The sequence below is a fragment of the Anarrhichthys ocellatus genome, unplaced genomic scaffold, assembly GCF_004355925.1.
Source record: "Anarrhichthys ocellatus isolate YVR2014 unplaced genomic scaffold, GSC_Weel_1.0 scaffold16, whole genome shotgun sequence".
Classification (NCBI taxonomy): Eukaryota; Metazoa; Chordata; class Actinopteri; order Perciformes; family Anarhichadidae; genus Anarrhichthys; species Anarrhichthys ocellatus.
The window spans coordinates 6,352,829-6,364,867 of NW_022280046.1; the positions used below are offsets into that span (position 1 = coordinate 6,352,829).

General features: G+C 46.8%; 1 protein-coding gene across 1 annotated transcript; it reads right to left on the bottom strand.

Moving 5' to 3' along the window:
• Positions 1–702: 702 nt before the first annotated feature.
• gtf3c4 (general transcription factor IIIC, polypeptide 4) lies at positions 703–11,785 on the bottom strand. The gene is made up of 5 exons (XM_031855485.1): positions 11,441–11,785; positions 7,988–9,712; positions 6,401–6,531; positions 5,886–5,974; positions 703–4,848 (listed from the first exon to the last, which is right to left on the bottom strand). Exons 1-5 carry the CDS (start codon positions 11,753–11,755, stop codon positions 4,784–4,786), a joined length of 2,325 nt encoding a protein of 774 aa, XP_031711345.1. The 5' UTR covers positions 11,756–11,785; the 3' UTR covers positions 703–4,783.
• Positions 11,786–12,039: the final 254 nt, after the last annotated feature.

Consider the following 12,039-nt stretch of genomic DNA (forward strand, 5'->3'; position numbering starts at 1 on the left):
ATCATTGAAGTCATTTACCAAACATCCTCTGGCTCCAGCTTCCCCAGCGCTGCTTTTTGATGGCTGATATCTTTGTAAATAGAACATTTTGGAAACGATTTGAAATTCTCACTTTGGGGTTTGGGAACTTGCGTGGCCATTGTTCACTATTTTTTATACGGTTTTCATTGATAAACCATGAAAGTCATCATTAGTTTGATTCCCTTCTCAAATGTAGTGAGTACAAGTGGAAGTACAAAAGCACAGTACTTGAGTACTCCCGGTGAGGATGTAGCGTTAAACGTCCACGGGATGCGGCCCCTCCACTTAATTACAGCCGAGGAGGGGAGACGGGGAGCATGTTGAGAGTGAGCTTAATTAATGTGGCAGTAAAAAGTGGCCCTCCCTCTCCATGTCCATTCTGCTGTTCAGTATTAGTTCCACCTCAGCGCTCTCAAAGCCGGGAACAAATAGTGACTCTAATGATGGACATGCAACCTCCAGCCCCCCCCTCCCCTCCCCTCCCCTCCCCTCCCGACCCCTCCCGACCCCTCGGCTGGTCTCGGGTCACCGCCCTCCCTCCCTCCGCTCCCCGGGGACGACAGAGCGGAGGAGTCAACCAGTTAGACAAGCATGTTCACCCCGCCGGTTCAGAGAGAGCAGAAGACAACCTTGCATACTGACTTCATTAGCACTGACAAGTTCGGGGGGGGGGGGGTGGAGGAAGTCAGCAGCTGCAGAAGTGCAATGATGCAACTCTGGATTGCCTCTGGTGTTTGCTGTGGTGTATTTCTGGGCCCTAACTTTACAGACAGCCAGGACTACCTGCTTCTTGTCTGGATGCTACAGCGATAGTTACTGTAAAGAAAAGCAAAGTAAGATTTCTGTAAGGGCTGGCCAATAAAGCACATGTGTCTAATTACTAACATGATGAATCAGATATGTATTTTTACTAAAACCCATTATTACATTTATATTTATTAAACAAATTGTTACGATTGATCGGGATATAGATCATAGGTATATATAGGTTATGCTACATAGCCCTGCACCTCTACCGTTTACTGGTACCGTATGCATAAGTGTACCGTAAACACTTTTGTTGATGGTACAAATTGCATAATTGTCAATATGAAGCCTTTTCTTTCACAGACCTAGAATACGTTCAGGAAAAAGACGAGGGTTTCCAGGAAGGAAACTATTGATTTGGTGTCATGTTCTGTCTATTTGTTCTCCTCCAAACGTCAGGATGTCATCACCAGTGAGGCGAGATAAACAGAGTTTTCTTATTCTGGATTTAACATCCTCTAACAATGTACATCACGGAAACTGTGAAATTGGTTTTGCTTAGCTTTTTTAAATGTTTGAACAGAGAAACTGTTAAAGAACTGAACAGAAATGTCTGTTTTGACTAATCCTGCATATTAAATACCTCACAAATCAGAGTATTTCAACACGATGCATAAATACTAATATTCAGCATTGCCATGAAGCAGCGCTGCTCAGTGGTTTACCCACAGAGGCCTGAAACAACTAGAGACATCGACAGAGAGCTAGTAGACATGAACGGCATCGCTGACGTTTGACAAATTTGTCTCGTCTCATGCCGTTTATCTTTCCTCAGAAATGTGACAAAACGTATGAAGAGTCAACAGGAGAGAAGCAGCAGGTGTACGAACACGGTGTCGCGATCCCGCCAGGTGATGCAGTCACATGTCAACGGGGGGGGGGGGGCGGCGGCTGCCACCTCTTACATTGCGAACCGGAATATTCTGAAGCGACAATGAATTGATGGTCTTGAGAGAATACCGGGGGACATATGTTCAAAATCAAATCTAAACAAAAGGAATATCACATGAAATTAAGGTGTGAAAAGGTGCCATGAATGTTTTATGCCACCCCTCCACTGACATAAAGAATATAAATATTGTATGCAAAGAGAAAAATCCCCCGTTTGAAGTGTTGAGAGCAAAGACAGTGGGAGAGGAGAGGGTGGGGAAGCAGGTAATTACGAGTGGAGCTGCTCTTTGACGGATTATTATATTAAAGCGGGAGGAGGATCAACCAAACACAGCTAACCTCTGTAACAGCGCTGGTCTCCACCTATCAGTGACAGGAACATTACAACCTGAGGAGCCACTTCCACTTGACAAACTACAACACAGAGCACCCAATCCCCAGGCTTAGAAAAAAAACCTGGAACCTGGAGGCCGTGAAGGCACCAAACACATCACACCACCTCCAGCCAGAGCCGGTGAACAGCTCAGTACGAGGCTTTCAGGGACTGTAATGTGTAATGTGTAATTTAACTTAACGACTTGGTACCGCTGCTATGGCAGGGTAGGAACTCGGGTCGCTATCCGACAGAGCACCGCTATTCTGACAAGAAGTAGAACGGCATCAACCTCTACGGAGTTTCAGGGTCCCCAGGGGTTAACCCATTGCATAGAGGAGGATTTCAACCACCAACCCTCGTCACTCTGCTCCGAGGAGCAGGTCGAAAAGCACTCAAACATGAGTGGTAGGGGTAAAAATAAGGAATGGGATTGGCCCATTTCCTTTGACCTTCTATTCCTTTGTTTGCTCGTCTGAGACTTATTCTGGTAAAAGATACCGTGGACAGAGAGAATAACTGAACCAAAGAAATATGTTTTTATGTAACAAAATTGCCACGCCTATTTGGTCCAGTTTCTTTTCTTATTTTGGCAGGTTATGGCAACGTTTTTTAGTTTAGGTTGGGAAAGGGAGCAGTCCCACAGACGTGTGTCGCTCGACGTGTAAAAACAAAAGAGCCAAATCTCAAAAGCTTTTTCAAGCGGAGTGCACGGAAAACAATGGTTTTATAATTCGACATGATAAAAATGTAACTCCACTTACAAGCTTTTTATTAGCGTAGAAGCTGAGCATGCTTCACACATCTCCTTCCTGCTGAAGAAGACCATGAGATGTGATTGAAAGCTCTGCAAAAAGCTAGTAAGTGGACCTGGACCAATATATATTTTTTTTCTTGTCAAACTAGTTTCCAAAGTTAAGAACGAACATTCGTGATCAATTGCTTTGTACACGTTTGTTGCGTGTCCTGTAAAAAAAAAAAAAAAAAAAAAGTCCATATGGGCGGTAACTTTTTGCACATCCCAGAGAATCTTTGCACTAAAAGCAGAATTTAGGATCATCCAACGGTTAGCTAGTCAACAACGGGATAACAGTGAGTGGTGTCAGTAAATCATCATTACGCTTAAACAAGCAGCAAATTTACTTAATGGGATATTTTGCTGGTATTGTTTTTACCCTTTCCCCTGCGTGTGCATTCATGGACGCTTTTCACCGCTGCGCTGCTAAAACTAATCATTCCACTAGTGCTGCACAGAATAATGTGATAAATGATTCACTTTCTAGTAAAGCGGGAGACATCCCTTTCTTCCCCAAAAGCAGCGAACCTTCACCGAGTCCTGGGCCAATAAATGACACCACTGGGTAAAGAAATGTGGGCTTAAAAAAAAGAAATAAATAAAAGAAAAGTTCCCCTTTCATGAAGTCCTGTGTGTTTGGAGGCGAGCTGCCTCCTCTCTCCTCGCCCCGGGGCAGGCTATCATCTCCAGTGTCACCAGAGGGGGGGCAGACCCCGGCCCACCTCTGCCGGGCCCTGCTGATGTAAGGGATGAGAGTTGGCGGTGGATCGAGGAGGCTCTGCTGCTGGCCCGGTCTCTCAGGTCTCAGGTCTTTGATCGCCGGCCGCCGACCTCTCAAGTCTCCAGAAGGGGGCCGAGAACATGCTGCCGAGCCTGTAGCCCCTCCCTTCAGCCCTTGTTCCCTCCAAATATGAAAAAAGGGTTAATTGTATTTAACAATATGCTCTCTAACTCCCCCCCTCCCTCCCCATCACTGCCACCCTCCCCTCCTTGATTAGAATTAGAATCACATCTGGCGCCATGTTCTGTCCCTCATTACTGCTGAATCTCATTACGACGCACTCCCGCGGGAGGGACCGCGCCGGCTTTTTAAGCACACTTTCCACTTTCTTCCTGCCTCTTGCTCATCTCATCCACCTCGCCTCTCCATCTCTTCTGCGTTTACATTAGCGGAAGTCCTCATCTGAGGGAATGACTGAGCGCCACCACCACCCACCTCCACCCACAGCTTGGAAATTGTTTTACAGTGCCAATTAAAGTAGGTATGTTGAGCTTTTTCCAGAGTATGTATTATTCAGAGTGTGTTATTTGTTGCGCTCAAAAAGAGAAGGGAGAAAGAAAGAAAAAAGAAAAAGAGCGCCTGACTAAAATAGGACTAGCAGAGTAAGTTCCACTTACTTGCAATAAAAACTACACCAAAAGGTTTGGAAATATAGTCAACATAAGGAAAATAAGGGAGCTTATTTATGGTGCCCTGAAGTCCTACTGAATAATAGAAACCTCCACATACGAGTACATTTTAAATTTTGTTTCTTTGCACCCTCGTGCAAACACTGCGTCTGGCTGGGAATTTGTTTGAGAAGGGAGGAAATAAAGAAATCTGTAAAGTTTGAGTCCAAAATGCTTTACCTCAGTAAAATATGAATTTAAAGCCACGCGGGGGGGAACACTTCCTCTTGAGAGGAAATACCAGCTAGAACGCATAATCAAAGCCTTTTATTTGAACTTTTAAAAAGATACCAATATAAAGAAATAGAACATGAACAAAATACATGAATAAAATTTTTTTAAAAAAAAAGTCTTAACAGTGACGTCTGACAAAAGTGGACCCTGCGTCAGAGCGGGAAGCTCTGGAGGTCGCAGGGAAGCCCTGAGGTTCCTCCCACCGGTCGGCTCTAGATCATCGGAGAGTCGCAGAGCGTGCAGGGCGCCTGCAGGATCTTCTTTATCCACTCCGGGTCTGTGGGGAGGCAAAACAAGTTCTGAATGACCTGACGAAACATGTACACAACGACCATTACTCTTACTGTTAGACGAAGCCAGCAGTGTCCGTTGGCCAAAAAATGGGTTTTAATACAGTAAGAGCCGACAATGATTACCACAGGTGGTTTAAAAACCAAATCTAAAAGAAGGCAGGCATCGTTAGAGACAGGAGGTGGGACGATGTTTATACTGACAGATGCCACAACTGCACCGACCTGTCAGTCTGCAGCTCAGATAGGCTGCAATGACCCGAGCAGCCTCAGGTGCTCCAAGACCCACAAACACCTGGGATGCATGTAGCAGCCAGTCCTCAGTGTTTGTCTCTCCCCACTCTAACCTCTGCAGGAACCACATTAAAAAGCCACTCGAGCTGGTTTTTTGGCATTTGGTGTAGTGCATTGATCAGTGTGGAAAACAGGTTCAAAAGATGACCTGTGAGCTGACGCTATGCTATGATTGAAGGGTCAATTACAAACCTGAGTGATACACGAGGATCTTTCCTTTGTGCATCTGCCCAAATGGCGTAACTAAATGAGTGCTGCGTACTTGTTTCAGGATTTCACATGTTCGCTGTTGTCAAATGCAATGAAACTTCTCATGAATTTGTAAAGTTTACATTTGGGACAAGAGTACATTTGTAAAACATTGTAGTCCATTTTAGCTTTTGTCCTGCATTGTTCAGTACAGGTTGCACAAGACGAAACAAATCCCAAAATAAAACTGCGCTTCCTGACCAATGATTTTACTCTCCAGTTGATCATAAATCAGCCACAAAGAAAAGACACAATAATCCAATTCAAACAGTTTCCCTAAAACAAAAACACAGCTAATTTCTACAATCACTCATGTTCGTTCAGGATGAAGTTTTCGACCGACTCCAAATCCGAAATGTCAAGCGATGACTGTGAGCGGCGGAGCGGGATGAAGGCCGACGTTGAAGGTGACAGGAGGCGACGGCTGATTGAGAGTGCAACTGTGAAACGGAGGCGGAGGGAGATGGAAAGTGGCGCTTACCCTCAGGCTCTGGCAGTCTGGCGATGGTATCCAGCAGGAGGCAACGTCTGAACGTCAGCGTCTGGCAGGCCTGGTATGACAACACACACCTGGAGGAGAGCGAGAGGACGGCATTAGAGAGCTGGCTGGCAGGGACAGAGACACACACACACACACACACACACACACACACACACACACACACACAAAAGTAGAGCAGGAACTGCACTGAGGTACAACTAACGGGCACAGATCCCCCTCTCAGTGCCCACCAGAGGTGCCACGTTCCAGCTAGCGAGAAGCCAGGAGACGTGTTTGACAGATGATATTTATGAGACGATGAGAGTGGCGCGTGGGTAAATATCAAAAGGTGGGAGGCTTGATTACTGCTCTGTGAAGATAAATAAACCGCCAAAGAAGGCATTTGGCATTAAGATTAAATTCATGTCCCGCCAGGCACGTCGAGGCTAAAGCTAATAAAAACCATCTTTAGTGGATTGTATTTGAACTTGTGGAAGAGAGCCCTCTCCATCTACCTGAGCCACATGTGACCGTTTTTACAGACGGCTTGTTTGTGGTCCGAGAAGGGCAGCACGGCCTGACACAGGCTGCAGCGCTCCGAGAACGTCTGCTTGTTCATCTTGTTCTTGATGTGGCCAATCAGGACCTGAGAGGGATGACACACACACGGACACACAGCTAGTGTCAATGAAGGCAATGGTAGCAGAGAAGACAGCCTAAATGTGAGTTCAGTGCTTTTCTCATAAGGGCTTAATACTTTTAAGCAATAGCTTCCTAAAGAGAAAAAAAAAAAAAAAAAAAGGTTCAGTGTTTTTATATATGCAAGAACCATTTTGAATATTTCTGTAGTTACGTTGTCATTTTGTTAAAAATAAACAGAAAAACAATTAAAACCATTGAAGCAAACCTATGTAACTTTTGCCGAACAGCAGTCAGTGTGTGAATAATGGGATATTAGTAATTGCTGCAGCACACGGTTTAAGGCTACATTATGTGGACACTCTGGTTTTTCATTGTTTGCTTGAACCCACAGTTCCAATCTAAGATCCCATGAAATGGACACTTGGTCTTCCTGAAAAACCGTGGGGGTGTCATGCTGCACCACTGGGTGCATCTATAAAGTCCAACCGACAAAACAATCAGAAGTGTTTTCAATAATCCCACCTTTCTGCTCAGTCAATCAAAACAAACCGCCCTTCTCCCCCATAACTAACAGCCCATTGGGTGACACAAGGCAGCGACCTACGGGTCTGAAAAGTGAAGCCAATGAGTAAGGGCCTTAAACTTGCATTCTTTCTAGTGGCCAGCAGGGGGCGACTCCTCTGGTTGTATAGAAGTCTGAGAAAATGACTCTACTTCTCTCTTGATTTATGACCTCAGTAAACATTGTAAACATGAGTTTATGGTCTCAATCTCTAGTTTCAAGTCTTCTTCAATACAGCATGATGTTCATTTAGTAAATGATGGTCCCATTCAGACTATAGGGTACGCTTTAGGGCGGGGCTACCTTGTCATTGACAGGTCAATACCACGGAGTTGTGCGGTCTGGGAGTTTAACCCTTTCAGTGTGTTTTCACTTCATGAAAAATAATTGTTACACGTTTGGCTCGCCTATAAATTATTCAGCGTTCAGTTGTACTTAGCTATAACTTTCCTGTCACTTCTGGTTTCAAAAAGCCAAAATGGTGACGGACAAAAAACAAAAAGACGATGGCCAAAATGCACAAGGCTTCAAACAGCAGTCCACAAACCAACGGGTCACAGTGACAACGTCCACTTCTTACAAACAAACAGTCAAAGGGTTACACATTCGACCCTCACCAACCGGCTTCAACAGGAAGTGCAGCACATTAAGGAACTAATGAGACACTTTCCTGGGACCTTTTTGGGAAATGTTAATGCTACAGCAGATGTAGAATCACATACGGTTGTAATATTCCAGCCGTCCACATACTTTTGGCCATTTACACTCTGCTGCTGCAATATGTTGAATTGTATACGATTTGGGATCGTCAGCCTATACCTGACCTAAAGTAACTTTGATCTGGAAAAATAATTTAAAAAAAGATCATTTGGTGGCAAGAAGGTGAGGTGAGTTTTACCTCTGACGCTCTGTCGTTAGTGTCTCTGGAGAGGTACTCCACCAGGCCACAGGTAGGAATGCTGGTGTTCTGAGCAATCCAGGTGTTGAGGTACACCACCCCCAGCACCTTCTTCATGTTCTCCCTCATCATGTGGGTCTCCACAGCATTGATCCAAGCCTGCACCTCCTCCATCTGCTCCTCCTCCCGTTTCACTCCACCGGGCTCTCCTTCCCCCTGCGCAGCGTCGTCTTTGTCCTTCCCGTCTTCCTCCTCCTCCTCATCCCTTACAAACACCTTGTTCTCCTCGTGCGTCGGTTTCCAGCGGTGATCCGTGGGGGGCGTCTGCAGGGACTGGTAAAGTATCCGCACCAGGAAGAGCTTGAAGCGCCACAAGTAGGGTGAGTCGACCTCCTGGATCTTTCGGTCGAGCTCGTCCAGCAGCGACGCGGGGATGCACTTGCTTTTCAAAATCTGCCACCTCACGAGATCGAGCAGGTCGACCGATTTGTACAAGTTCTGCGTGGGGGACTTAAGCAGCAGCGTCGCGGCCGCCTCCGATGTTTTCAGGGTCACAAAGTGAACCTGGTAGGTCCTGTTGACTGGATGATAGCCGTCCACCATACCTTGCGTGCTGGCAAGCGCGATGTACGCTCCGTTGCGGCTCACCGCTATCCCGTGTATCCTCCTCTCAGAGAGGTTTTCGGGCCGCAGCAAGTCCTCTTGTTTGAAAATCAACGTGTTCTCCGTGAACGTTGGAGTCAGCTTTTTTATCCACCCGTCCACGGAACACGTGTACACCGCGACACCGTGCTGACTGATCGCCAGGGAGACCACCGGGAGCGAGTGCAGCCCGGCCACGTGAGAGTTGTGCACATTTAGTCCGGCCGGCGAAATCATGAGCAGGCACCAGAAGACGTAGCAGCCGCGCGAGGCCACGATGAGGCTGCAGCTGGATTTCTGGATCGGGTGGATCATCGGGACACATTTGAGGTTTTCCACGGCGATCTCATCACACTCCTTCCAGAGGATGACCGGGTGGCGGAGGGTGAAGTAGCCCTTCACCCCCGACAGGCTGACCGGCACGATCTTGACGGGCCCCACCTCGCTGCCGACGATCAGGCCGCTCATCCGCCGGTCTGTGCTTTCGTACTCCCACCACGCCAGGTCACTCGGTCTAGTCACGTCCGACTCGACGATGTCATAAAACACGACCTCGGCATCGTCCAAAAAGGGCAACACAAACTTCCACAGAACGAGGTCACCGTTTTCCATTAAGACGGCGAGGAGGACCATCTCCATGTCTTTGCACGTGTTGTTCGGCTGGACCTGTTTGGTCGTGTAAACGCTCGACCACTCCATCCTCAGAGGAGTCTGCATGCGGAAGCGCCGCTGCAGCTCGTCGAAGTCCAGCAGATTTGCCTGCGGGGGCTTGTTGTCCTTTTTGGAGTAGCCTCGCTCCTTTAGCCGGTCGCTGTACGTTTTGGTGAGGTCGACGAGCGTGTTCCACTCCAGACGCTTGTGGCTGTTGTGGATGGTGAGTCTGTGGTCGAGTGTTAGGCAAGCGAGCAGACAGCGCCCGCTCGAGTCACAACCTAACGGAGACCAACTGGCATATTTTATTCCCTTGTGCGCTCCTATCGACGGGTTCATCACTTTGTCGGCCAGAAAAACTTGTCGTACTGTGGGGTCCTGGTGCGCCGAGAACTTCTCCACTGCTTGAGCTAGCTCCGCCGCAGGTCCCACCTTCAAAATGGTAAAAATCACAAATGAAAGCAATATGGAAGGTTAAAGGTCGGGTACATATGAATCAACATTTGCAGCTGTATTGTAAAAGGTCCGCACACTTTAGTACCCTTAAGTGCATTCAATGGAACATCCACATGTAACTTGTTCAGCATCATCAGACCGAGCGGGGCCTCTTTGGGCTCCATCATCTGCCGCTCCCTGCTCAGTGGCCCCCCCCATTTACAAGCACTTAATCATATCTATAAATGACAGCAGGAAAGCAACTCTGCCTGTCTGCCACGGTGCCGAGCGGATTATAAAATTCAGCTCCAGCCAGCGTTTTATCTGCCAAGTGGATTTTTGGAGTGGAGACGAACCTATAAACAATCATGTTTACACGCCAGAGCAGCTGCGCCGAGACACATTCACCACAGCAAGACTGTTTTTTCTGCTCCATCAACATTTGTGTTCCGTCGCTTTAATCGTCTTTTCAGTTCAGTTTAGTAAATAACGAATATACAAAAAAAAAAAAAATTCTGCTGCCGCCAAACTAATAGCACACAAGAGAATAGCAGCTTGGCTGCGTTTCTGAGGCGTGTTTACACAGGTTGCTTAACAAGGAGACAAATAGTGGCAACACTGCTCCAATAGACTCACAGATGTCATTTTGTAATCACCTAGTCTTTAGACACACGTGTGTTACTTATTAGCAGTGGTATTACCTTACATTTATGGGCACTTTTGTTGCAAAATACAAGCATGTTGTTCAAAAACTTTGTTAAAAAACGAAGTCGATCGTCTCTCTGGCTGAAACAGTTGGCAATCCACACAGAACACATCTGCATGCAGTCAAACGTGACGGACATTACAGCTGACAAATGAAACAGAAGTGCACGTAGACAGGACAGCGCTTTACTCCAGTTTTTACGTTTCTCACCACTTAACATTTGGTGCAAATACTATGAAAAATTGAATCTTCAGATAAATATTTTAGCCTGAGGAAGTGCCAACCGTTTGAAAATGTTGTTTGTGCGTCCCGGGACTGAGCTTCACGTATCCATAATGGCTGAAGATTAAAGTCATGTGGACGCTCCAGTGCACATACAAGAAGATGCATATTATTGTTTTTGTCTGAAAACACCTCTGTATGGTTTTCATTTCATCTCCAGACAAAAACAGACTGATTTCACTAATAGTTTTTCATTTGTCATTATGTGAATATGGTTTCCAAACTGGTGGAGGCATTCATTGTATCATCTGACTAAGTTTAACACAATGAATGGTTACTGCAGATACCTGAGGATTACTTGTAATCATTGACTTACTTCCTGACAGACAGCTGCGGGTTGTTTAAGGATTGCTAGAGAGGCTGAGGACAGTTCATTTAGATGAGTGGAGGATACAGTGTGGCATTTAAAGAATTGGTGGCGCTCCCCTTTAACAGAGTCACTCCCTGCCCGAGAGTAAAGGAGCGCCATGCTAACAAGCTCAGCAGTCTACGGTTGTTGTTGTTTCCTGACACTACATTTTATAACTATCAGAGACTTAATGAACGCGGTAGTCGACCACGTGGCGACACAGAGCTTCGATAGCACAACCAGCTCCAGGTTGAGCCCTCAGTCTCAATGTTTACTTGCTAAAGTTCTCCCGAGAGTCGCACTTGCTAAGCTAACGCCACAGAGCTACCTGGCTCCATCCCGTTTCCTTTCCGAAGGAGGAACCAGGTGGACGTTGGTGGATATTTACCCGCAGTTTCATCGCCTCGGTCGGGACGGGGATCGAGGTCCGGTGCAGCGTCAGCTCCTGCTTGCTGCTGTGGACGTCGCACACCAGCTCCATCAGCGACACGGAGCTGGTGGTGCACACAGCCAGGCGGTGGTCATGAGACCAGGCGAGCGGCTGCAGCCCGCTGACCGGGGCCATGAGCGGGACGACGGGGTCCCGCTTAACCGGCACCTCCTCCGGGCAAATGTGCAGATCATCATCGGCCTCTGGCTCGGTCTTAACGACTAAATCTCTGGGCTGTGCTGGTGCCGAAGCTGACGGACTGGCAGCCGCCATGTTTTCCCCCGTTGCGGTGGAAGTGACGTTGGCGAGCGCGGGAGGAGATGAAGGAGGGACTTCCTCCGCGGAGTTAAATAGTTCACTGTGTTCACTGTGTGCGTCAACAGCAATACAGTTGACTACTTCATGAAACTGACAGATGTTTCAGTCACATAGTCACACAGAACCGCTGCAAAGACACTAACCAATAACAAAGTTGAAGACTTGACAAATCCTATAAGATTGTCCCCATCTCTTACTTATCTAATATTGTATTGGTATAATAATAATTCCAGTTTCTA